This window comes from Caretta caretta, chromosome 1 (genome assembly GCF_965140235.1).
Source record: "Caretta caretta isolate rCarCar2 chromosome 1, rCarCar1.hap1, whole genome shotgun sequence".
NCBI classification, from domain to species: domain Eukaryota; kingdom Metazoa; phylum Chordata; order Testudines; family Cheloniidae; genus Caretta; species Caretta caretta.
In genome coordinates, this window is record NC_134206.1 from 103,330,891 (window position 1) to 103,358,853 (window position 27,963).

Genomic DNA, 27,963 nt, shown 5'->3' on the forward strand with positions numbered 1-27,963 from the left:
GAATTTTAAATTTTGAATTTTTGCAGCAAAAAACTCTTTTGATTTGTCTTTCACAGTGCTGTGGCTCTTTGTCAAGTGTCACTCGAGACAACTAGGTCTCAAGGCATCATTGCTGAGAACTGCGTGGCATACTATGCATTGAGGATGATCGATCCCGTTTTTTTCCGTGACGGTGAAACCATACTTAATGTAGTCTTCATCTTACTTCCTTTTCTTAATCACGGCCATAATATACTAATAAAAAAAATCTATAAAAATAATTTTCCTGATTCGTGACTAATAATGGATGCAAGTTAATTTGAGTTATTGCAAACGTTTATTTATTAGTACTATTACGTATGGACGCATGCTACCCTATATATACCCAACCACCAGTCCGGCAAGTAGCCGGTCTTACACGGTGACTGGTGGAGGTAACCACTCCCATGATAGAACAGTCTCAAACACTCTCGTGAGCAAGCTAGGAAGTTTTAAAAAGTTCCATCACTTTCTACATTGGTCTTCAGCCTCCCCACCGACCGAAACAGCACTCCTACACGTTGAAAGGCAAAAAAAAAAAAAAAAATTCACATTTCGTGGTATGAAATTTGAAAACATTACAGTTATATACTTTTATTTTTAGTTGTATTTTTATTATTATTGTACTTTGTTATACCTTTATTCTTGTCTATTATATTCATAATCAAAAATGAGAAGATTGTTAATACTTTATTGTAGTTAAATAATATAGGCCTGTAACTGGACAATTTTATGAGTAGTTATTATGTATAAAGAATATATATAATTTATCATCTGTTGGTCTATTAAATTTAAAAAAAATTTTTTTACGCTGATAAAAATTTTTTTCGTTATGTAAATTTCACAGCCTTGTGCCCCCCTTTGGAATTTCTTTACGCCCCCCCCCCCCGGCTGCTAAATTGCCACTGTTTGTGGTGAGAGGTAACTACCCAGCCTTAATGGGTAGGTCTTGGCTTAGAAAGATTCAGCTGATCTGGGCAGAAGTGCACTGAATAACTAAAGAAGAAACTGGTCTGACCGCTATACTAAGGAAACATGCTGCTCTTTTTGGAGAGGATCTGGGAATTATGAAGAGAATCACTGTGACATTGAACATTAAACCTGACAGTCAACCAAAATATCTGAAAGCCAGAACTGTGCCATATGCCATCACGCCAAAAGTTGAAGCGGACCTGGAGCGCCTGCTCACAAATGGAGTCCTAATACCAGTTACTTATAGCCCATGGGCAACTCCTATCGTTGCAATAGTGAAGAAAGATGGCCCCCTCCGAATTTGTGGTGATTTTAAATTCACTGTCAACCCAGTGTTGTGTGCAGAGCAATACCCGCTTCTCCGCATTGATAACCTCTTTGTGGGCCTGGCTGGAGGACAAATGTTTAGTAAGATTGATCTGAGTCAGACGTATTTACAGATGCACGTCGATGAAAAGTCCCAAGAGCGGTTGACTATTGTGATGCTAAAGGGCTTTATCGATACTGTCGCCTACCCTTTGGAATAACATCTGCACCCACCCTGTTCCAGAGGGCTATGGACCAGATTTTGTGTGGCTTGCCAGGAGTCCAGTGCTATCTGGACGACATCCTGGTCACTGGAAGGAATGAGGAGGATCACCTGAAGAATTTAGATGCTACCCTACAAAGACTGGAAGAGTATGGCCTATGAGTCCACAAAGACAAGTGTGAATTCTTCCAATCCCCTTGAATATTTGAGACACATCATTGATGCTACGGGTCTTCGTAAGGCCCCTGCAAAAGTTAAGGCTATTATGGAGGCTCCCTCGCCTCGAAATGTTAGCCAGCTTCACTTGTTTCTAGGACTATTAAACTATTATGGAACGTTCATCTCAGTTAGCCACACTGCTAAAACCACTTCACGAACTCCTTGGGCAGAACAACGCCTGGAAGTGGACTGAAGCCTGTGATGTTGCATTTAACAAAGCTAAGGGTGCATTGCTAAATTCTGAAGTTCTGACACACTTTGATCCATCCTTACCCCTTATGGAGTGGGAGCGGTCGTGTCACACATTATGCTTTCGGGAGAAGAGAGACCTATTGCTTTTGCTTCACGCAGTCTAAGCAAAGCAGAAACTAAATATGCCCAAATCGAACATGAGGCATTGGGAATCGTTTTTGGAATTCAGAAGTTTCATCAGTATCTGTTTGGACGGAAGTTTACTCTTCTCACAGACCATCGACCTCTGACTTCAATTTTTGGACCCCACACAGGCATCCCCCCATTAGCTGCTAGTCGTATGCAACGCTGGGCATTGTTGCTTTCTGCTCACACATATGAAATCAAATATCGGAAATCCACTCTGCATGACAATGCAGATGGTCTCTCAAGGCTGCTTTTGCCAGTCAAACATCAAGATATTGCCCAGAAGGAAATCTTTTACTTTGAACAGGTAGAGAATACACCCATCACTGCTCCTCGGGTAAAGAAGGCAACTTGAGTTGACCCAATATTGTCCCAAGTTATGGACCTGGTGATGCACAGAACATCTCAACGAACCTCTCCAGTCTCACCCAACCTTGTTACCTACATATCCAGGAGGACGGAGTTATCGATCCAATCTGGTTGTTTGTTGTGGGGGAGATGTGTCATTATCCCACCACCACTGATATCACAGATGTTAGAACAGCTACATTCTGGTCACTCTGGAATAGTGAGCATGAAAGAAATTGCACAAAGCTATTTTTGGTGGCCTGGATTGGACAGTGCTATTGAAGAGAAGGCAAGAGCATGTATGTCATGTCAGGGTCTGAGGAATGCACCCCAGTGGGCACCCCTACACCCATGGGACTGGCCTGAAAACCCGTGGCAATGTATTCACCTTGACTTCGCTGGCCTACTTGAAGGAAGCATGTTCTTGGTGGTGGTAGATGCCCATTCTAAATGGCCAGAAGTCTCTATAATGCAGTCCACTACTGCAGAGAGTACTATCCAAAAACTATGGGGACTTTAGTCGTTTCACTCTGCCAGAACAATTTGTGAGCGACAACAGACTGCAGTTTGTCTCTCAGGAGTTTCAAAATTTTATTAAGGCAAATGGGATACACCACATCACTTCAGCACCATATCATCCATCCACCAATGGATTAGCTGAAAGATTTGTGCAGACAATGAAACAAGCTTTGAAATCAGCAAGAGGACAATTATCCATTCAAAAGCATCTGGACACCTTCTTACTATCCTACAGAAACACACCTCATGCTACGACCAAGGCATCCCCGGCCTTTCTAATGGCGGGATGACAGCTGCGCACTTGCTTTGATCTGCTGAAACCTTCTGAACCCCAACAAATTGTGCAACGTCAGCAGCAAGGTCAAGTCATCAGGTGTGCACCCAGAGCAAAAGACCGAACCTTTAGCCCAGGACAGCCAGTTTTGGCTCAGAATTATACTTCTGGAGCTAAATGAATCCCTGCCACCGTCATTGCTCAAACCAGACCTGTTTCCTACACAGTCAGGACTGTAGAGGATCTCACCTGGCGGCGACATGTAGATCAGCTGTTGCCAGGTCATACCAGTCCTCAGGATACATCTTCAGTTGAGTTGCCTGACTTCACCACTTTCAGTGAGACACCGAATCAAGAGTCACCTGTTCCTGACTTTCCTCCTCCATTACTGCCAGCGGCAGAGATACCCTCCTTCCTGGAATGAGCTGATATCACATCTTCACCCATTCGCACTGTGAACCCTGAGCCCATTGTTAGGCCTGCGCCCAAGACATTTTCAGGTGGAACAACACCACAAGTCTGCCGTAATCCACTTAGAGACAGAAGGCCTCCTCAATGACTGGATCTTTAGCTAGGGTGAACCCATGGTTACCGGGCAAAATAATCCCTGGGGTTTAGCCAGGAACAGAAGCAGTCTTCACTCCTTCTCTAGTCCAGTGTTTGTTTTATTTAGATGTTCTCATTAAGGGGGGAGAAATATGTTGTGTATTTGGTTGTCATGGTAATAGAATCTTGTTGTTGCTATGGCAACTGAGTTAGATTATTAGGGATAGCCCAGCCAGTTTTGGCTGGTTTTTGGTTAGTTCAGTGTGTGGCAATAAATGGCTGCTTTTAAGGTTTACAGCTCTCTGTGTCTCAAGTAGAAAAGAAGTACTTGTGGCACCTTAGAGACTAACCAATTTATTTGAGCATGAGCTTTCGTGAGCTACAGCTCACTTCATCACTTCATTCATTGCGAATACAGACTAACATGGCTGTTACTCTGAAATGTGTCTCAAGTGATTGTTTCCTAAAACGGTTGCCCCCAAGGATATAACAGTTCAGACAAGAGGTCTGTGCCTGGTAGTGTGCCCTAGAATCACAGACCTATAAACAATAAATGGACCAGGGGGCTTAGAAGCATCTGGGGTCCAGGACTGGATCTGCTTACAACAGATTGGTGACTTTTCCAGAAGAGAGGACTGGGCCAGGTTGTAATATTAAGTATCGCATTGACTTGCAAGTGCTCAGCATCTGTCAGGCTTTAGCCTTTAGTGCACAGGACACATTTTATTTAAGTTTCTCTTGACAGTAGAAACACAACACATGGTTTGGGACAAGCTAATCGCAAAAAAAAAAAAAAATAATACACCAATTGTGAGCCAAATTCTGAGGTGCCCTTATCTATTTGGCAGTATTGCAAGTTCTTCATTTTATCTGAAGCTTTGCCATATTTGTTGTTTTTATTAATCCTGGTAACTTGGAGTCAAGTAATTACATGAGAATCTGAAAAAGAAAAGGAGGACTTGTAGCCCCTTAGAGACTAACCAATTTATTTGAGCAGAAGCTTTCGTGAGCTGCAGCTCATTGCATCCGACGAAGGTGCCACAAGTCCTCCTTTTCTTTTTGCGAATACAGACTAACAGGGCGGCCTCTGAAACCTGTCATGAGACTCTCAGGTTTCAATAAAAAAAGGGGGAAGACGGGGCGCAAGGCCCCAATCCTGAAACTGCTTCTGCACGTGCTTGACTTCAGGAGTGTGAGCAGCACTCCCACGCACTTCCAGCAAAGGTAAAGTTGTGCAGGTGCATCAGCGTGTGTGTGTACAGGCAGAATCAGGACTTAAGTTTCTAACCCTTGGGGTGGCACAGAAAAGCTTCAGCATAGGGCCCAAGTCTGCCGCGACCCCCCGCCCGGAGACTCGGAGCCGCCGTCCAAGGGCGGATAAAATGGGGGATGCGCGCGCGGTGACCCGGCAGCGGTTCGTTTCCGTTGAGAGCGAACTACAACTCCCAGCTTGCCCCGCGCCCGCGCATGCTCCTTTCAGCCATCGGCTGGCGAGGCTGGGCCGCTGCGGGGCCGGGGCTCGGCCCGTGCCGCGGGGGAGAAGGAGCCGGTTCGGGGGTAACCGCCGCGGTATACGGGGGTGGGGTGAGCCGAGCCAGCGCTGCGCCGGCGCGGGAGGGCGCGGAGCCGACCCTCCCTGCGGCCCGGCCAGCTCGCGGCGGCGGCCCGCTCACCCCTCCCGGGGCCGGCCGCGAGACCGGCGCAGCTGGATAAAGTAGCCACCCGCCTCCTGTCAGTCGCTGTGGCAGAGCCGGGCTTCCCCGATGAGAAGGTCTGCACAGTAGCAATTAGGCTTCCAAGGGCCGGTGGGTTGGTGCACTTCTGACCATTTCCTTCTAGTCTTTTTAAAAACAACCAGATCGAATTTAGCTCGAAGTTCAGGTTTTTATAAAAGAACTTTTATAAAAAAAAAATAATTTTTTAAATAAAAAAAAAAATCAAAAGAAATTGTCCTTGGAGGGGGGGAAAATTGCAGAGATTTTGATCAAATAAATACTTCACCGAACATTGCAGTGTTTTGCTGATGTTGTTTTAAAGTGGAGAACCAGCTTTCACCTTTCTTTTTGCCTTTCTATTTCAAGCTGGCCAAAAGGTCGCATGTCTTTCTCTTTTGTGCAGACTTCACAACAGCGATTCATGTTTCGTCATCACCAGCAGAGGAAGGATGGTCCAGCATTCAATCCATTTGGCCCTAGCCTAGGATTTAGGACCCTTGGGTTCAAATCCTTCTTCTGTCACAGACTTACTGTGTGACCTTGGGCAAATCATTTAGTCTCTTTGTAGGAACATTGTGCATCCCTGTATCTCAGGGTTTTTTTTAAATAGATGAAAAAGACTATGAGGTGCTCAGATAATATAGTAGTGGTTCCATATAAGTACCTAACAGATTAGTGCACTATGCTTTATTTGGGGCTGTATCTTAATTCCATTGGGAAATTGCAGCTAGTACAATTTACAGCAGTTTACTTGTATTTCACAGTGAGCTGCTACCAGTGCTTTGTGATCTGCACTGCCTGCTTTTGGGACTTGACCTACACAGCCCTAAATGGCCTGCACTTTTTCTGCCTTGAGAGATCACCTCTCACCTTGTGTAATACTGCTGTAGTTGAGAACTGGAAGTTCTGGAGGTGGCGCTCCCTTGCTTATGTAAAAGAGAGGGCTACGAAGCGTCATGTATTTCGTGTTGCAGTCATGCTTTTGACAGGCATGCCATGCATTCCCACATCTTACCTGAAATGTCATTTGTTTAGGTGTGCTGTGGGAAGGCAACAGGCATTTGACTGCAGTTTTGTATTTTGGTCACTAGAGGTACCTGCAGTGCCTGTGGACTAGCGACCAGATTGCCTTCTTTCTTGCTGTTCCTTCTGTTTGACCAGAGCCAGGAATGAGCAGCTGGAGGAGGAGGTGCCACAGCAACAGATAAGGTGAGGCCTAATACTGGCCCCTGGCTTCCCAGCGGTTCCCCACCCCCACACCAGACTCCCACCCAGCTAGTATCCTTGGCTCCCCATGAGCATCAACACCCTCGGTCTCCAAATCCTAGTAGCATTTGTTTTCCAGAAGCCCCAACATCCACCACCTAGCTTCCTACTCTGGTTCCTCCATTGGTACCCAGCTATACACCAGCCACCCTCCAGTGAGCCCTCCTTACCAGCCAGAACTGCCACTTTACAGTGCTGAAACTTGCATCGCTCAGGGGAGTGTGTTTTCACACCCCTGGGTGAAGAAATTTTCAGCGTTGTAAGTGGCAGTGTAGACAAGGCCTTTGTTCATATGATGGAATTCTTAGTATAGTCATTTTTACTGTTTCACCTGCATGGATTCTGCAAGTGGTTCCACATGGGTGAGAGAAATTTTCTAGGAATAGGAAACTCTTATAGTTTAAAAAAAATTGGGGGGGGGTAGGCTGTTATGGTACCTGACAACATATTTCTCTCTCTCTCTCTCTCTTTTTTTTTTTTTTCTTTTTTAAAATATATTGACCCTATTGCAAATTGACAACATTTCTGTGTGCATCACAACTGCCCTGTAAGTTAGGGAAGCACTTAGGCTGCTGTGGGTCGGGCGGACTGCAGTGGGGCCCCATTTGCGCAGGGAGGGAGGGGAGGAAGGACAAGGAAACTGGTTCGGTGGTAACCGGCCCGGGCCAGCACTCCAGTGTGGGGTGATGGTGCTGCTCACTTCACTGTTGTGTAGATTTATAGCTAGCTTACTATGCTTGTTATGAATAGTGCCGTGCAAGAGACAGGAAAACTTGCCTTCACCAAGAATCTTCAGGTTTAGTTGAGCAAGGCAAATTAAATACTTTTGATGCCTGTTTTGTTTGTTATTTATGTTACAGAAGTTACAGGGAGTATAAAATGGGGTATAAATTTAACTCTTGCTCATGTGCAGCCTGTGTGCAGTCGTCTTCCTGATTTATCACATGAAAAGGAAGAATTATTGGGGTCGCCTAGCTATTGCAGGCAGTGGAATAAGAGATTTTAATCTCAGGGTTATGGGTTTCACTTAGATCATAAGATATTTAGGGTAGGGATCATGAGTTTTTTCATGTGTCTTCTGTGAAGTACTCAATATGCTTGTAAAATAATGAAGAACAATAATCATCATAGTGGATAGTTACTCAGCTACTATTGTAGCTGTGATTTAATGCAACTCTGCTATTTTGTTGGTGAGCAAGGTTTTCTAAACACACTCTTTGCTGTTTATAAATGTTTGTATTAATAACAAACCCTTTGTTTTCATAAACAAGGTTCTTCGCACCATAAAGTAAATATTTACAACTTTTCCCCATAGATACTTTTCCTTCAAAGTAAGTAAGGAAGAACAATGGGAGTTCAAGGACTTTGGAAACTGCTTGAATGCTCTGGAAGACCTATAAACCCAGAAACTTTGGAAGGAAAAATTCTTGCTGTTGGTATCCTTAAAACCTTAAGTTGACATACTGTTGCTGAAACATGCTGGTCCATCTGTTCCACTGTGAAAAATGCAGAAATATCCCAAATTGACCTTACCAAAACAATCTGTTAGGACTAGGCATAGTACAGGTATAGACCCTGTGAGTTTGACAGATGAAATCTTATGATTGGAAAGATCAAGTGGCAAGGAGTTCTTTAACTGGTTTGGTCTTTATATCTTACACACAAACGTAGAATGAAATGTTCCAGTAAAGGGTGTGCTAATCTGAAAAGCTGAAAGGGACTGAATTCATTCTGTATGTAGGGTTTCACTTTTGGTTGATGCCAAAATAGGATGAGGTGAAATGCTGCATCTGATTGACTCTAGCTCTGTTCCTGAAGTTTTTCTACACATTAAAGTGCAGTCTGTTAATAAAAGGCTTTTCAGTGTTATCAAAGGCACATTCTAATCCTCTGTATTTAAGACATGGTTGAGACTGAAATGAGTTACACTACAGTTTAGCCAGATGGTGCAGAGAGGAATTTCAAAACCTTGCATTAGTTCAGGAAGAGACATAGACTAGGTTTTTTTTTTTAAAAAAAAACAAACTCATTTATAACATGGTGTGGTCTGGCCTACCTGGCTGGCCAAACCAGTATAACTTAGTTTGGATATGGCTGTGTTACTAAAAAAATAAATAAATAGATAAATGCTATATAAACCATTTATATCACACTCATCATCTGAGCATCAACGCATGGTTGCAAAGCATATTTGTTTCAGCATTCTAAATGGGGCCAAGGGGAGTGGGATTCTATAACAGTTTTGCTTAGGACAGATATACTGGCTGAAAATTTATCAGAGCATGCATAGGACACCTCTTTGGCAAATGAAAGTGTATTTTTTGGAACAAAAATGAACTCTTGCCAAAATTCTGTGTATTTTATTTTTATTACCCTATATATGGCATTGAAACTAACCACTAATCTAGTTAGTTATCTTCATGGTTTGACTTCAAGGATTACTTGTAAAAATGTAGGAATCAAGGGATGATAAATAAGAACAAACAGTAATTAAACGTGTGCCTTTATAGTTATAGATGCCTTCCACAAACAAATGACAGGTTGTAGGAGTCTGTATTTCATAAGCTCATCTGATGTCTGCAGTGCTGACAGTCATTTGAACTAGAATACAAAAAAAGGGAAAACTAATGCCTATCTTCTGGGTCAGGAAAAATCAGTTCAAATCATCTTGTTAACATGGATGAAAGCTGGGAAGCTATTACAATTCATTCACTTACAGGAGGAATGAGGGTTGTTGTATTGGCTGCAGAGTGACTCCATTGCTGCTCTTCGGCTTGGGTATGGTGTTAAATATTCCTTCCTCTCCCATCTTCACTGGTCCTTGGAGGATCAACTGGCCTTTTGTATACAAACCTAGCTACTTGGGCTTGGAACAACAGACAAGATTTAGACCTAAATAAATTTAATATAGTTTGTTCATTGCATGGTTAACATTATGAAATGTGCTTGTAAGACTATACATTTTTTTTCTCTTAACTGTCCTTCAAGATATTAGCATTTGGTTGAATCAAGCAGTAAAAGGAGCCAGGGACCGTCATGGTAACACCATACAAAATGCTCACCTACTCACTTTGTTCCATCGACTCTGCAAGTTGTTATTTTTTCGAATCCGGCCTGTCTTTGTTTTTGATGGGGAGGCACCACTACTGAAGAGGCAAACTTTGGTTTGTACTTTTTTTGAGTAATTTTATGTTCTTTCCAGTGCTAAATAAGATGGAGATTTATCAATATGAAAGTTTATAGAGTAGGTGCCCAGTCCTGCATCTTTGTAGTGAATGGCAATTCTGCCACTAATGTCAGTGAGAGCAGAATTGGACCTTAAATCAGCTACAGTAAGTGCAGGAACAAAGGCTCCTCTTATACATTGTTTCTGCATGAAGATATGCATAATTATAGTCTAAAGATCAGATTATGATGTTTAATTACTGTGCTCATGCAAGTGAATTCATAGAATCATAGAATATAAGGGTTGGAAGGGACCCCAGAAGGTCATCTAGTCCAACCCCCTGCTCGAAGCAGGACCAAATCCCAGTTAAATCATCCCAGCCAGGGCTTTGTCAAGCCTGACCTTAAAAACCTCTAAGGAAGGAGATTCTACCACCTCCCTAGGTAACGCATTCCAGTGTTTCACCACCCTCTTAGTGAAAAAGTTTTTCCTAATATCCAATCTAAACCTCCCCCACTGTAACTTGAGACCATTACTCCTCGTTCTGTCATCTGCTACCATTGAGAACAGTCTAGAGCCATCCTCTTTGGAACCCCCTTTCAGGTAGTTGAAAGCAGCTATCAAATCCCCCCTCATTCTTCTCTTCTGCAGGCTAAACAATCCCAGCTCCCTCAGCCTCTCCTCATAACTCATGTGTTCCAGACCCCTAATCATTTTTGTTGCCCTTCGCTGGACTCTCTCCAATTTATCCACATCCTTCTTGAAGTGTGGGGCCCAAAACTGGACACAGTACTCCCGATGAGGCCTCACCAATGTCGAATAGAGGGGAACGATCACGTCCCTCGATCTGCTCGCTATGTCCCTACTTATACATCCCAAAATGCCATTGGCCTTCTTGGCAACAAGGGCACACTGCTGACTCATATCCAGCTTCTCGTCCACTGTCCCCCCTAGGTCCTTTTCCGCAGAACTGCTGCCTAGCCATTCGGTCCCTAGTCTGTAGCTGTGCATTGGGTTCTTCCGTCCTAAGTGCAGGACCCTGCACTTATCCTTATTGAACCTCATCAGATTTCTTTTGGCCCAATCCTCCAATTTGTCTAGGTCCTTCTGTATCCTATCCCTCCCCTCCAGCGTATCTACCACTCCTCCCAGTTTAGTATCATCCGCAAATTTGCTGAGAGTGCAATCCACACCATCCTCCAGATCATTTATGAAGATATTGAACAAAACCGGCCCCAGGACCGACCCTTGGGGCACTCCACTTGATACCGGCTGCCAACTAGACATGGAGCCATTGATCACTACCCGTTGAGCCCGACAATCTAGCCAGCTTTCTACCCACGTTATAGTGCATTCTTCCAGCCCATACTTCCTTAACTTGCTGACAAGAATACTGTGGGAGACCGTGTCAAAAGCTTTGCTAAAGTCAAGAAACAATACATCCACTGCTTTCCCTTCATCCACAGAACCAGTAATCTCATCATAAAAGGCGATTAGATTAGTCAGGAATTGATATATTTAAACCAATATGAAAAAATCTAGTTTCTCACTTGTCTGGGCATGTGTATTTTTCAATGGGTGAGTAAAATCTATAATTATCACAATGACTTTTGATGATAAACGAAATGGTGAGCAAGTAGATTTTGTGCCTGGGTTGGTATTTTCATCTCAAGTTTACAAAGATAATTTACATGGTGAATCACTGCTATGGTTAGTTCTACAGAAGTGTGCAGAAGTCTCATTAAGATTGGGGGTCCTATGTGCTAGGTACTGTGCAAGCCAAATCAATGATCGGGGAACTGACATTGTGTGGTGGACCTTGTTCCTTCATGGAGTCTCTATTAATTTAATGGGGCAGATTGATACCCCTGGAGATTGAAGTTAATGGGGCCTGATAGAGGGGGTTGTCTGAACAGAATCAGTTGCGGGACTAAACCCTAAATTAAGACAAGACACAACAAGTTTGTGTACAAAGAGGAAGTAGGAGAGGAAGAATGAAGAGAGCAGTGGCAGGGAAGTGTGCAGACTAACTGTGTACAGTTTACAAGGTGATTTAAAAAAAATAATCAGACATTAAGCATGACAAGAATCCACCATTCTTCTCAATTGTTTAAGTGAAGTACACTATGCATTAGAAATCAGTTATAATTTCACAAGTACCTATATAATGAACATGGGCTAACCCACCAGTTTAGTAGTGGATGACTTTCATTTCATAATGCTTTCCTGTTTTAATACCTTTGCAATTTTGGAAAAAAATGCCCTATAAAGATTGGAACTTATTTGTGATTGGGGTGAGGAATTATTTAAAAACATCTATTCATTCCAGCACATCTCTCTCAGGGAACAATGCTTGCCACGTCCCACAGTGTTTCTTCTGAAGTGTAGCTTGGCGATTAGAAAACTGGATCATCCATCTGTTCTGTTTTTATAAAATGATTAGTACTAATGTTTTTTTTTTCTTCAAAGTACTTGTATTTAATTCAGATTAATTTAAACAAGGAAATGTGATACTATTTTGTGATTTGCCTCTCCTCTTTTTCTTAGAAAGCAGGAAATTAAAAAAAAAACCTTTCAAAACCCAGGAAAAACCCTTCTGGGATGCTGTAGGTTCTGATCATAGCAGATTTGTGATAACCATGAGGGAGGAGGACAAGTCTAGCAGCTTCCAAGATACCCATTTTAAAACTGGAAGTCAATGAGGAAAGATTGCAGGATTGGGCTCTTTTATAGATAATCTAGTTTCTGATATTTATGCAGGCATGATATGGAAAGCTCATGTCCATTAATATGAGAACTATTCTATTTTTATACAAAAATCTGTCACCTACATTGTCTCAATTTACAGCTTATTATAAGAGTAATTCATCTGAAAAATATCTTCCATTAACAAGAAGTATCCTTTTAGTGAAATCTGATGTTACTCATTTAATGTTCGCAGGCTAAACGAAGACAAAGAAAAGAATTGGCAGTCAGTGACTCTAAGAAAACTACCGAAAAACTCTTGAAAACTTTCCTGAAAAGACAAGCTATCAAAACGGCTTTAACAGGCAAAAGGCAAGGGCAAAAGCATTGTTTTCTCTTGTTTCAGTGGCAGTTTTTGCTTAGATATTAATAACTCTTCCAACTTTTTCTTAAGCAATGAAGCACTGCCCAGTATTTCACAAGTTCGAAGAGAAGAAATTGATGATATGTATGTCTTGTCTTCTTTACAAGAGGAAGAAAAAAAGAGGTAAGCAATGCTAAAACGAGTAGCTCAGTCTGATATGTGAAAATCCATATTGAAAGTTTTTAATGCTGTTTTTGAGAGTGTTCCTCTGTGGGATGCAAACTGTATTTACTTGCTGGATATTTCTAGTGGATATTTCTAGTAAAAGTCATGGACAGGTCACGGACAATAAACAAATATTCACGGAAGCCGTGACTTGTCCCTGATTTTTGCCAAAAACGTCCCTGACAAAAATCGAAGCCTTAAATCACCACTACTGGGTAACGAGATACACAGTCAAATCTGGACCAGGTCAGTTGTGACAGTTATTTGGAGGCCTCATTCTGATTCTTAGCATAGAAATAGCTACATTAAAAAACCAGCAACAGTGGCTAGGAGCTGAGAGGGGATCCCGCACTACTCTGCAGGGCTGGGAGCTGCTGGGGGGGCCCACGGCAGCTGGGGAGCTCCGGGATTCCCCTGCTGCCCGTGACAGCTGGGCAGGTTGGGGGGCCCTGTTGCCGCTCGTGGCTGGTCTGCTGCGGTGCCCCAATGTCATGGAGGTCTCTGGAAGTCACAGATTCCGTGACTTCTATGACCTCTCTGACAATCGTGGCCCTAGTGATGATCTTTGTATCCCATCCAATTCCTCTGCATCTTTTCTGCTAGCCTGTATCTTTTTTTATTATACATTTCAGATTACTTAGTTTTCCTGTTGATGAGCAAGCAGTAGGTTCATTCTGTTTTGCTTATAAAAAAACCTTATTGGTACATATGTTTAAAAAACCCTACAGCTTCCTTTTTGTCTACCTTGCTTCCTTTTGTAATTTTAGTTCAGAAGACGAAGATGAAAAAGAGTGGGAAGAGAGAATGAGCCAAAAAAAAATATTGCAGGTAACTACATTTGAATAGCCTTGTAATTGTGAAAATTTTCAATCACTCACTTCAAATGGACAACATTAACAACAAGGACCAACAGATATACTGGTTGGGGTGTATAGATGTACCAGATTTAATTCCTGGTGTAAAAAGAGGATTGCCTGCCTAAGGGACCAATAACTTTTTTAAAATGTCTGCTATCTTGCTAATCCCAAAATGTAGAAATTAGTGCTATCTCCTGGTGGAGAGCTGGAGACTCAATTTCCCAGTGTTACATAGTATTTCTTTCTAAGGTGGTGATTCATGAAATATTGGACCATTTAGAGAAAAAATACATTTTTGTTACTGAAAGTTAACTATGGAAAACTTAAGACATTAATATATGTATGTTTTCCGTCGTTCTTTCTCTCAATAAACTATGAGAGGATGTTGGGAGTCCCTCCTGTCGAAATTCACAATTTATTCATTTCAAAAACTTTAACTCAGTTGGGCCTCTTCTTCATTATGTCCCTTTGTTTGTCCAATTCCTGTTGTCTCTGCTCCTCCCTTTGGCTCTCATTCCAACTTTTGTCTTTGTCCCTGCAACAAATGCTGTCCTTACAACTGGAAGTCTTTCAGCACATGCACTCTCTTCAAGCATTTCGTCGTCCCTTCTTCTCTTCATTGAATACTTATAAACCCTCGCTTTTGCAACCATGTTTTAAAGGTCTATACTTTGTGACCTGCTAGGGTTAGAAACACCATGGCACAGCAATAAAAATACTTTCAGGATAGGTAAACTTTTTTCAAATGACATTGCGATTAATGGCACTGTTAAACAATAGAATAACAATGGAAATTTATTAAATATTTGTGGAGGTTTTCTACATTTTTCAAATGCATCAATTTCAATTACGACATAGAATACAAAGTGTGCAGTGCTCCTTTATTTTTTATTACAAATATTTGCACTTGAAAAAATGATAAAAGAAATAGCATTTTAATTCACCTCATACAAGTTCTGTAGTGCAATCTCTTGATCATGAAAATGCAATTTACAAATGTAGTGTTTTTGGTTACATAACTGCACCCAAAAAAAAAACAATGTAAAAGTTTAGAGCCTACAAGTCCACTCGGTCCTATTTCTTGTTCAGCCAATCGCTAAGAGAAACAAGTTTGTTTACATTTATCGGAGATAATGCTGTCCACTTCTTAATTACAATGACACTTGAAAATGAGAACAAGCATTCGCATGGCACTGTTGTAGCTGGTGTTGCAAGATATTTACATGCCAGATGCACCAAAGATTCATATGCCTCTTCATGCTTCAGCCATCATTCAGCTTCCATGCTGATGACGCTCACTTAAATTTAATTAACAATTTTTTTTTTTTTTTTTGTGACCGAACTCTTTGGAGGGAGAATTGTATGTCTCCTGCTCTGTTTTGCCTGCATTCTGCTATATATTTCACGTTATAGCAGTCTCTGATGGTGATCAAGCACATGTTGTTCATTTTAAGAACACTTCCACTGCAAATCTGACAAAATGCAAAGAAGGTACCAATGTGAGATTTCTAAAGATAGCTACAGCATGCGACCCAAGATTTAAGTGCCTTCCAAAATCTGAGAGGGATGAGGTGTGGAGCTTTCGGAAGTCTTAAAAGAGCAACACTATAATGTGGAAACTACAGAACCCAAACAGAAAATAAACCTTCTGCTGGTGGCATCTGAATCAGATGATGAAAATGAACGTCAGCCCGCACTGCCTTAGATTGTTGTCGAGCAGAACCCGTCTTCAGCATGAACGCCTATCCTCTGGAATGGTGATTGAAGCATGAAGGAACATATGAATCTTCAGCACATCTGGCATGTAAATATCTTGCTATTTGAAAATGTATAAAACATCCAAAAATATTTAACTAAATGGTATTCCATTATTGTTTAACAGCGCAATTAATCACATGATTAATGTTTTTAACTGTTTGACAGCCCTAAATAAAAGCCTCATTGTACTAACTTCTGCTTTGAGAGATTAAATACTGTATTTGACTTTCCATTTGATTATGAGTGACTCTGTATGTTTGTTGCCTTGGTCATATGAAATCAGTGTTTGTAAGTTCTCTTTCACTACTTACAGGAAGAATTCTTTGACAATCCTCATTCTGTAGATATTGAATCAGAAGACTTCAGCAGTCTGCCTCCAGAAGTGAAACATGAAATCCTGACAGACATAAAGGAGTTTACAAAGCGACGAACATTATTTGAGACCATGCCAGAGGTAAAATTTAAAAAATCCATCAGCTTTTTTTAAAGCCAATAGGATAGAGTCTGCTGCCATGAGCGCCGATGAAGACTGCATTAGTATCTCACATCAAAAAATCCTTGATGTGCTATGTCAGAAAAGTGACTGCACAAAAATGTCAGGGTCATGGTTCTCAACAAACTTGCTTTCTATATGTATTCAGAGTTGTTGTTTCTGACTTCTGATAGAATTGCGGAGCCAAGATTGCTTTATAATTTGCCCATTCTTGCATTGTGGCTCATGCCTCACCACCAGAATTATTCTGTAATTGGAATTTAGTGAATCTTATTTATGTTAAGTCAGGCTGAAAGAAAACAACTTCACTTCCAGATTCCAAGTTGCATGCAGAGCTGGTAGCTGGGAAGTCGTTTTTTTATTTGTAAACTAAGCAAATGTGTAAAAAGTCATTTCAGAGACAACTGGAACCCTGCAGTGCCATTTTTAGAATAATTTTTGAGAGCACAACTATGTTTTAAAGTGTAATAGGACTGTTTAGATGGCAGCTGGCATTGAAACCTGCCAGGATAGATGTTGTAATAGGCAACCACATTTAAATCACCCCAGTGTGGGTTCCATTATAATTTTATTTGCTCTTGAGTTATGGACCATCTCTTTTAAATGACCAATTTTTACTGGTCATGTAAGGGAGGTATCAGTGTATTTAACAATGTTCCTTTTTAAATAATAGTATTAAACAATGTCACAGTTCCAGGGCAACTGTATCTGTATTTCCCTTCAGTGGTACAGGTTCCAGCTGACTGACTGCTTTCAGCTCCCCAGCTGTTACCATTCTGGGGGGAGACCTGCATCTCTCTCCCTTCTGACCTTGGTATTCCCAAGCTGCACAGTTCCCTGCCTTCACTGTCTATTTCCCAGCACAGACAGGTTACCTGAGGACATCTGCTTGGTTTCTCTTCAGAGACTGATAACATATAACTGTTGACAATCACTCTTATCAGGTAGCACATCCTGTGCAAGTCTATTTTATTCTTAAAGTAAAATATAATAAACAAACAAAACCCTATAAGCATGTGATTAAGCTTACCAGAATTAACTACAACCTTAACCTAGATTCTGTCAGGCCCAGTCCTTGGAACCCTATCCTCCAGGGGGGTTCATAATAGAGGAAGTACATTTAGCACCCCTCTCCCTCATGAGAAGGTATTTGCTACAGTAACACATACACAGTTGCATTTTTAATAGGGTGTACATCAAAGGTGTTACCACTAATTTGATAAATGTTATTAATTAAGTTAAACTTTAACTTCATTCCATAAGGTTCAGGATATTACAGAATATTGTCAGTCTGTCACACTAATTAACCTATTTTTATCCTGTGTTAATGTGTCAGTCCCTTGTGTCATTGCAGTCAGTAACAGAAAAATGTCCTGTGTCAGAAAGTTATGAGATGTAGAGAAACTGATACCTATTTTATTTTTGTAACACAGCCGTTTCCTCCAGAGCCCAATGAATACATTTGCCTCAAAAATTCAGCAGTTGCATTTTATCTAAATACTGTGGCTCATTTCATGTTTAATTTGTTTGTTTTAAGGAGTCCAATGACTTCTCACAATACCAACTCAAGGGTTTGCTTAAAAAAAACAACCTCAATCGATGCATAGAAAATGTGGAAAAAGAGATGAGTCAGCAGGACTCAGGCCAAATCCAAACCCAATATGAAAATGAGGGGGGCTTCATGAAAGAAGTGGAAAGCAAGAGGGTAGTCTCTGAAGATAGTTCTCACTACATTCTGATAAGAGGTATTGTAATGTTATCTCTTCACGTCCTGAAATTTCTCACTGGGTGTGGGCACTCTGTATTGCTGTTGGTCTTGTATATCCTGCTGAGAAATATGAGTTTCATGTACAGAAACATAGACAGTGAGAGCTTTTTTAACCGGCATACAGGGGAATGGGGGGTGCCGGTAAATTTAAGATGCCAGTTAGCTCAGAGGGAGGGGTTTGGAGTGCGGGGTGGGTGTGCGGGCCAGGGGAATAGGAGGGGCTGCGGAGCATGGATCCTGGGATGGGGGTTGGGACGTGGGAGGTGGCTTGGGGTGCTGGATGTGGGGGTGCTCACATCCGGCAGCTCCCCGCAAGTAGCTCCCCGTCCCTGCTGCTCCTGGCAAAGGCACAGCTAGGTGGCTTTGTAAGCAGGCACGCTGCCTCTGTTTGCCAGTGCTACTCCCGCACCTCCCATTGGCTGCAGTTCCTGGCCAATGGGCTGGGAGCCCCCAAGTCAGCACTTGAGGAGGAGGGACAGAGGTAGTATGCCTGCAGAGCTCCCTGGCTGCGCCTTCGCCAGCAATAGCCGGGACGGGGAGCCACCGGAGGTGAGTGCCCCCTCCATCTGGCACCCTGAGCCTCTCCTGTGCTCCAACCCGCTGCCCCAAGCTCCCTCCTGGACCCAAACTATCACTTCCAGAGCGCGCCCCGCAGCCCCGCCCATGCCCCAGCTCCCTGTTGGCCCTGCACCAACCGCAGTATAAACCAGACTTTCAGTGCAGATCTGAAATGTTGGTTTATAGAGCTTGCCAATTGGTCAAGTGCCGAATAAGAGTTTACTGTTGTTGATACTTTCAGTATAATGAACTATAACACTAACTTAATTATTAAATTGCAGAGAAATAGAGTAATAAAAGACTTGATTATCAACCACCAACTTCTTAGGATTTTAAATCTAATTCATTATAGAAGAAAAAGAATATATAAACAGTTATATATGAAGAAACTTAACAGTCTCTTTCTTTTTCAGGTATTCAAGTAAAGGAAGCCACCAGTACGCACTTAGGAGCTCTTTCAGTTGGGCATTCCACAGGACCTGAATATAACATACCTGATAAAATACATAATGAAATGAATGCTAATACCAAGCCACCTTCACCTGAAAAGTTAAAGTCAGAGAAGGCTAGCAATGCAGCTGGAGCACCACCTTCTCCCAGAACTTTGCTTGCTATACAGGCAGCTATGTTAGAAAGCAGCTCAGAAGAGGAGCCAGAGGATGAAGATAAAAGGAAGCTGAATTTGGACCAAGCCACTCTCTGTCCCAGTACAGTTGAAGGCAATGTATCACCAAGAACACTACAGGTTATTCAGCAAGCTTTAAGTGGTGGTGATGATGATGTGAGAGCAGTTATTACCGCTAGTGCTGATAGAACACAAATGGAAATGTCAGGGGTGAAGGATCTTATTAGTAGCTCAGATGAGGTTTCTAAAATTAAGGATGGAAAAGAGTCGCTACTTTTACCTACAGATCTTTCAACAAACACCGTCCTTATGCAAGATGGTGAATCAGACCAAAAACGTACATCAGATTTTTTTTTAATGCCTGTATCTAAAGGTGTGTGCACACCTTGCGTTAAAAATGATTCCTCTGTTGAAATCATTAGAATAGATAAAGAACAGACAGAAGACGAACAAGAGTACACTACAAAAATGGACTCAAGATCTCTGCAAGAAAGTATGGATATTTCAGTGCAGAAACCAATAAGTTCCACAACAAAGACCACTTCAGTAGCTATGATTCATTCAGAAACTACAGAAATTTCCAACAATGTGGAATATGAAAATATAGAGTGTGTTTTTCCAGAAGCAGAAAAGAATGCTCCTGAGCGACAGCATCCACTTTCAGTCACTCCAGAAATAGCATATCCTAATGAGGCAAGAGTACAAAGGAAATCACATTCTGAAGAGAGTGATTCAGATGGTATGTGCAGCATGCTGGTTTTTTCCATATTTGATTGTGGTAGCCAAGGCCCCAATCAGGATTAGAGCCCCATTGTGCTAATTGCTGAACAGATACACAGGAAGACCAGATTCCCTGCCCTGAAGGGTTCACAGTCTACTGACATGACCCTTGCATTTACCTCTGCTAATAGAGACAAAGATGTATTTTAAAAACTTATGTATGATTTTTTTTTTAAATTTGGCCTTATTGACAAATATATAATCTCTTGTAGACAGGAAGAAGTGCTTCCTTTTTTTTTTTTTTTTTTTTTTAAATTTTTTGATTACAAAGTAGTTTTTAATATGGGATTTTTATTATACTTTAATTGTAGGGAGAAGTAATTTTATTAGATTGTAAATTTGAAATGAGAGGATTTGATTCAAATAATGATTTCTTATTCTCTGTCACAAATCAATATTTTCCTGAAGAGGGACTGACAGTTGCTCTAATTATGATGAGCCTCATTTCAGAGATCATTCCCAAATTTGTCTTGTTTTGATACTGGTTTATAAATCAGAAGAACTTACCAATACTGCGCTTAATATTCCAACAGATTTCAGTCTTTCTGATTTGTCAAAGAGAAATTAATCATTTGGAAATTTCTCTTGACAAAAATCTAGTAACAGCAATGTAGCAAAGCACAGTAGCCGTGACAGAACTGTTCATATAAAAGTTTTCTGTATAAAGAATAATACCCAGATCATCCTTTGTATTTGATTGTGATGTTGGAAGAGTTAAGTAGCCATTTGACTAACAAAATGTATTTAGGTATCCAAATGTTATATTCATTTTAAAAAGTACATGTTATAAACTGTTAATAAGTGGGTAATCTAGGATTTGCCAGAACTCGGACAAATACGATTTATTTTTTCTAAGATTGAAATCATCCAATGGTTTGACATAATCATCTTAGTCCCTGGGAAAAGAGATGAGGGTCCATAAACACTTTGTCTCCTTATATAGAAATAATAGATCTTAGGCTCAGTAATAACTTAATTTGTCAAGGAAGAACACTTCTGTCCCATATCCAAGTCTGATTTTGGTATTAGAACCTCAAATTTGATGTTTTCTTAGTTTGCTCAGTAAATCTGGGACCATATAAATACATCTTATCTTGATAATTAACTGATTTCCTCCTATTTTAATATAAAACTTTCTCTGATCCTCCGGGAACAAAAAACTGACAAACAGTTTACGTCAGCTGTCTGTCAATTGATATCTTAACATTTTGACCAATGATTCAATTCAATGGCAAAAAATCTATATTCATGCAGTGTTAATGTTGATTGGTGGTATGTCGTTCCTTTGCAGAATGCTGAGTTGAGCAAAACGCCAACATCTGAAAACCAGGAACTGCAGAGTTAAGGCTGCACATGCATATTTAACTCTGCTCTCTTTCAGCAAATCCACCCTGTTAACACAAATACCTTTACTATGCCAACCCCACAGTTCTCGAAATATGTAAGCTGTTCACCTTCTTTTACAATCCACTCGTTCTCTCTCGCCCACAGGATTCCATCTAACACTATGGGGGGGAGGGAAAGGCAGTTGACCATGCCACGTTCCCTTTGTTCTCCTGGCATTAGTCAATTGGAATTATTTGCATACACTCCAGGCACAGTCAGTGTGTTAGGTGTACTTGCACTAAATGGTGGAGGCAGCAGTTGGGCCTGCTAAGTAATGTGTGTTTGTGACATATGGACATGTGTGACAGGGCAATGATTAGGATATGAGGAGATTTATGTTTTGCACACTGAGGTGTGAGTGCTAAGGGAAGAGCTGCACGTGTACCTTCAGGATGCAGTATGCATCATTTCTGTGCAGAATTGTGTATATGTTGTGTAATTAGCAGGGCACAGAAGTATTATTACAAAGGGCATTGTCAGCAACGAGGGGGAACATGAGGATTCTAACGCTTAAATGATGGTTACATGAAAGTGAGATTGTATCCTGTGAGTAAGTGTAAGAGAGCTGTAAAATGCTGTGAAGTGGTCCTTAAATTTTACATGTTCTTCTCTCTGAGGAGATGGTTAAGTGTATGAGTGGACACCAGGAACCTCCTGAACCTTAGTGCCAAGGGCCACTGTAAGTATGTGCTACGTGCATAGTGAGGCACTGCTCAAAGAGGGTAGAAGGAAGGTGGTGTGGGCAACCTTTCCCTCTCTCTTTTTGCGCTTTAATAGTGGAACCCTATGGATGGAATGGGTTGAAAAAGGTGAACAACTTCTACATTTTGGGAGCTGTGGGATTGGCAGGTTGTGTTAACAGGCCATATTGGGCATTGATGAAAGAGGACCAAGTTAAGTATGCATGAGCATTTCCCAGTTTTCAGACATTTGAGTTTCGCTAAACTGTGTGTTCTGCAAGAGGACAACATATCACCAGCAGCCTTAACTCTGCATTAATGTAGTTTTTTTTGCCATTGAATTGCCTCAGTTTTTGAACAGGAAATGATGTTGATAGGAATTAGTAGTCATTTAGGTAGATGAATAGATCATGTCCTACAGTTAGCATATTGAGACAGCTGCAGTCCTCCCCATGCCTGCCCTCCCGCCACTTCTCATCAGTCCTGTTTCAGCATCCCTCCCCAACTATTCCCCTGACTCATTCAGTGCTTTCCTCCATCCAACCTGGCCCCCTCCCCACTACTGTATCCAAGCCTTCCCACCACAAGCAAGCATTTCTCTGAAGTCTTCACTCCCAGTTATAAAAACAGTTTTATTGCTATTTCTTCACCCTTCCTATAACTTGATTCCAATGCAGTGCCTAGAGCCAAGGAAAACTGTTTATAGTGGAATAGTGTTGGAGTGCAGGGAGGTGAGGGTGTGCTGGCAGAGCTGAGGGGTGCCAGGCCTCCCTCACCTGAGCTCCTAACCTTGCATCTCCTACTTCCCATCCCCATTTATTTCCTTCTCCATAAATCCCTTCTCCTGGCTGCAGCCTCAAACACCTCTGATCCTTATTCCCACTCTTCTTCCTCTCTCCCACTTCCCTCCTCTCCCAGGAAGCATTCACATGTCTTTGTTTTCCCATATACTTTGATTACATTCCCCCCAAAATAAAATTGCCACTTGTGATTCACAAATTGTAGCAACCTACAGCCACTCAGTTCATATGTCCTTTTGTCTTAGGTGGGGGCTTGTGATATCCTTATCCTTAGTGATGTTAATTTAAGGGTGAGGTCACAGGATTTGAGAGGTCTGTGATTCATTCAGTCGTTAATTCCTAGCTCAGTCTAAGGGTATGTCTACACTACGAAATTAGGTCGAATTTATAGAAGTCGGTTTCTTAGAAATCGTTTTTATATATTCGAGTGTGTGTGTCCCCACGGAAAATGCTCTAAGTGCATTAAGTGCATTAACTCGGCGGAGTGCTTCCACAGTACCGAGGCAAGCGTCAACTTCCGGAGTGTTGCACTGTGGGTAGCTATCCCACAGTTCCCACTGTCTCCGCTGCCCATTGGAATTCTGTGTTGAGATCCCAATGCCTGATGGGGCTAAAACATTGTCGCGGGTGGTTCTGCGTACATATCGTCAGGCCCCCGTTCCCTCCCTCCCTCCGTGAAAGCAGCAGCAGACAATTGTTTTGTGCCTTTTTTCTTGAGTTACCTGTGCAGACGCCATACCACCGCAAGCATGGAGCCTGCTCAGGTAACCGTTACTGTATGTCTCCTGGGTGCTGGCAGATGTGGTACTGCATTGCTACACAGCAGCAGCAACCTCTTGCCTTGTGGCAGCAGACGGTGCAGTAGGACTGGTAGCCGTCATCGTCATGTCCGAGGTGCTCCTGGCCACGTCGGCCAGGAGCGCCTGGGCAGACATGGGTGCAGGGAGTACATTAGAAGTGACTTGACCAGGTCATTCTCTTTAGTCCTGCAGTCAGTCCTATTGAACCATCTTATGGTGAGCAGGCAGGCGATATGGATTGCTAGCAGTCCTACTGCACCATCTTTTGCCGAACAGCCATGAGATGTGGATGGCTTGCAGTCCTTCTGCACCGTCTGCTGCCAGCCAAAGATGTAAAAGATAGATGGAATGGATCAAAACAAGAAATAGACCAGATTTGTTTTGTACTCATTTGCTTCCCCCCCACCCCCGTCTAGGGGACTCATTCCTCTAGGTCTCACTGCAGTTACTCACAGAAAAGGTGCAGCGAGGTAAATCTAGCCATGTATCAATCAGAGGCCAGACCAACCTGCTTGTTCCAATAAGAACAATTACTTAGGTGCACCATTTCTTATTGGAACCCTCCGTGAAGTCCTGCCTGAAATACTCATTGATGTAAAGCCACGTCATCAGTCGCCCCTCCCTCCGTCAGAGCAACGACAGACAATCGTTCCGCGCCTCTTTTCTGTGCGGACACCATACCAATGCAAGCATGGAGGTCGCTCAGCTCACTTTGGCAATTAGGAGCACATTAAACACCACACGCATTATCCAGCAGTATATGCAGCACCAGAACCTGGCAGAGCGATACCGGGCGAGGAGGCGACGTCAGCACGGTCACATGAGTGGTCAGGACATGGACACAGATTTTTCTGAAAGCATGGGCCGTGCCAATGCATGCATCATGGTGCTAATGGGGCAAGTTCATGCTGTGGAACGCCGATTCTGGGCTCGGGAAACAAGCACAGACTGGTGGGACCGCATAGTGTTGCAGGTCTGGGACGATTCCCAGTGGCTGCGAAACTTTCTCATGCGTAAGGGCACTTTCATGGAACTTTGTGACGTGCTTTCCCCTGCCCTGAAGCGCATGAATACCAAGATGAGAGCAGCCCTCACAGTTGAGAAGCGAGTGGCAATAGCCCTGTGGAAGCTTGCAATGCCAGACAACTACCGGTCAGTCGAGAATCCATTTGGAGTGGGCAAATCTACTGTTGGGGCTGCTGTGATGCAAGTAGCCCACGCAATCAAAGATCTGCTGATATCAAGGGTACTGACCCTGGGAAATGTGCAGGTCATAGTGGAAGGCTTTGCTGCAATGGGATTCCCTAACTGTGGTGGGGCCATAGACGGAACCCATAACCCTATCTTGGCACCTGAGCACCAAGCCGGTGAGTACGTAAACCGCACGGGGTACTTTCAATAGTGCTGCAAGCTCTGGTGGATCACAAGGGACGTTTCACCAACATCAATGTGGGATGGCCGGGAAAGGTACATGACGCTCGCATCTTCAGAAACTCTGGTCTGTTTCAAAAGCTGCAGGAAGGGACTTTATTCCCAGACCAGAAAATAACCGTTGGGGATGTTGAAATGCCTATAGTTATCCTTGGGGACCCAACCTACCCCTTAATGCCATGGCTCATGAAGCCATACACAGGCAGCCTGGACAGTAGTCAGGAGCTGTCCAACTACAGGCTGAGCAAGTGCAGAATGGTGGTAGAATGTGCATTTGGACGATAAAGGCGCGCTGGTGCAGTTTACTGACTCGCTTAGACCTCAGCGAAACCAATATTCCCACTGTTATTACTGCTTGCTGTGCGCTTCACAATATCTGTGAGAGTAAGGGGGAGACGTTGAGGCAAATCGCCTGGCTGCTGGTTACGCGCAGCCAGACACCAGGGCTGTTAGAAGAGCACAGGAGGGCGCGGTACGCATCAGAGAAGCTTTGAAAACCAGTTTCATGACTGGCCAGGCTACGGTGTAAAAGTTCTGTTTGTTTCTCCTTGATGGAAACCCCCCGCCCCTTGGTTCACTCTACTTCCCTGTAAGCTAACCACCCTCCCCTCCTCCCTTCGATCACCGCTTGCAGAGGCAATAAAGTCATTGTTGCTCGCATTCATGCATTCTTTATTCATTCATCACGCAAATAGGGGGATGACTACTAAGGTAGCCCAGGAGGGGTGATGGAGGAGGGAAGGAAAATGCCACACAGCACTTTAAAAGTTTACAACTTTAAAATTTATTGAATGCCAGCCTTCTGTTTTTTGGGCAATCCTCTGTGGTGGAGTGGCTGGTTGGCCGGTGGCCCCCTCACCGCGTGCTTGGGCGTCTGGGTGTGGAGGCTATGGAACTTGGGGAGGAGGGCGGTTGGTTACAGAGGGGCAGCAGTGGCAGTCTGCTCCAGCTGCCTTTGCTGCAGCTCAACCATACACTGGAGCATACTGGTTTGATCCTCCAGCAGCCTCAGCCTTGAATGCTGCCTCCTCTCATCACCCTGCCGCCACATTTGAGCTTCAGCCCTGTCTTCAGCCCCGCCACCTTTCCTCCCGGTCATTTTGTGCTTTCCTGCGCTCTGACATTATTTGCTTCTACGTATTCGTCTGTGCTCTCAGTGTGGGAGGACAGCATGAGCTCAGAGAACATTTCATCACGAGTGCATTTTTTTTTTTCTTTCTAATCTTCACTAGCCTCTGGGAAGTAGAAGATCCTGTGATCATTGAAACACATGCAGCTGGTGGAGGAAAAAAAAAAAGGGACAGTGGTATTTAAAAAGACACATTTTATAAAACAGTGGCTACACTCTTTCAGGGTAAACCGTGCTGTTAACATTACATACGTAGCACATGTGCTTTCGTTACAAGGTCGCATTTTGCCTCCCCCCACCGCGTGGCTACCCCCTCAACCCTCCCCCCTCCCCGTGGCTAACAGCGGGAAACGTTTCTGTTCAGCCATAGGCAAACAGCCCAGCAGGAACGGGCACTTCTGAGTGTCCCCTGAAGAAAAGCACTCTATTTCAACCAGGTGACCATGAATGATATCTCACTCTCCTGAGGATAACACAGAGAGATAAAGAACGGATGTTGTTTGAACGCCAGCAAACATACACTGCAATGCTTTGTTGTACAATGATTCCCATGTACGTGTTACTGGCCTGGAGTGGTAAAGTGTCCTACCATGGAGGACGCAATAAGGCTGCCCTCCCCAGAAACCTTTTGCAAAGGCTTTGGGAGTACATCCAGGAGAGTCGCGAATGCCAGGGCAAATTAATCCTTTCGCATGCTTGCTTTTAAACCATGTATAGTATTTTAAAAGGTACACTCACCGGAGGTCGCTTCTCCACCTGCTGGGTCCAGGAGGCAGCCTTGGGTGGGTTTGCGGGGTACTGGATCCAGGTCCAGGGTGAGAAACAGTTCCTGGCTGTCGGGAAAACCGCTTTCTCCGCTTGCTTGCTGTGAGCTATCTACAACCTCATCATCCTCTTCGTCCCCAAAACCTGCTTCCGTGTTGGCTCCATCTCCATTGAAGGAGTCAAACAACACAGCTGGGGTAGTGGTGGCTGAACCCCCTAAAATGGCATGCAGCTCATCATAGAAGCGGCATGTTTGGGGCTCTGACTTGGAGCAGCCATTCGCCTCTCTGGTTTTCTGGTAGGCTTGCCTCAGCTCCTTCAGTTTCACGCGGCACTGCTTCGGGTCCCTGTTATGGCCTCCGTCCTTCATGCCCTGGGAGATTTTGACAAAGGTTTTGGCATTTTAAAAACTGGAACAGAGTTCTGATCGCTGTACGGTGAGAGGAATCCGTGCTATCAGATCCCGTACCTCCCGTTCAGTCCATGCTGGAGCTCTTTTGCGATTCTGGGACTCCATCATGGTCACCTCTGCTGATGAGCTCTGCATGGTCACCTCTGCCGATGAGCTCTGCATGGTCACCTGCAGCTTGCTACGCTGGCCAAACAGGAAATGAGATTCAAAAGTTCGCGGTTCTTTTCCTGTCTACCTGGCCAGTGCATCTGAGTTGAGAGTGCTGTCCAGAGCAGTCACAATGGAGCACCCTGGGATAGCTCCCGGACGTCAATACCGTAGAATTGTGTCCACAGTACCCCAAATTCGACCCAGCAAGGCCGGTTTAAGCGCTAATCCACTTGTCGGGTGGAGTAGGGAAATCGATTTTAAGAGCCCTTTAAGTTGAAAAAAAGGGCTTCATCATGTGGACGGGTGCAGGTTTACATTGATTTAACACTGCTAAATTTTACCTAAAG

General features: G+C 43.1%; 1 protein-coding gene across 4 annotated transcripts in view; it reads left to right on the forward strand.

The window, feature by feature from the left end:
- The first annotated feature begins 5,374 nt into the window (after window positions 1–5,374).
- Window positions 5,375–27,963, forward strand: part of ERCC5 (ERCC excision repair 5, endonuclease) — a 38,344-nt gene continuing 15,755 nt past the window's right edge. The window contains exons 1-10 of one of the 4 annotated variants that reach the window (XM_048854555.2): window positions 5,375–5,608; window positions 6,610–6,727; window positions 8,100–8,220; window positions 9,773–9,948; window positions 12,892–13,007; window positions 13,090–13,182; window positions 13,992–14,052; window positions 16,153–16,293; window positions 17,870–18,077; window positions 19,072–20,022. In XM_048854555.2, the coding sequence (XP_048710512.2) occupies window positions 8,133–8,220; window positions 9,773–9,948; window positions 12,892–13,007; window positions 13,090–13,182; window positions 13,992–14,052; window positions 16,153–16,293; window positions 17,870–18,077; window positions 19,072–20,022 (1,834 nt within the window). In that variant the 5' untranslated portion in view covers window positions 5,375–5,608; window positions 6,610–6,727; window positions 8,100–8,132. Of the gene's footprint in view, window positions 5,609–6,553; window positions 6,728–8,099; window positions 8,221–9,772; window positions 9,949–12,891; window positions 13,008–13,089; window positions 13,183–13,991; window positions 14,053–16,152; window positions 16,294–17,869; window positions 18,078–19,071; window positions 20,023–27,963 lie in introns of all 4 variants that reach the window. The other 3 variants (XM_048854563.2, XM_048854545.2, XM_048854572.2) reach the window with 3 other exon arrangements.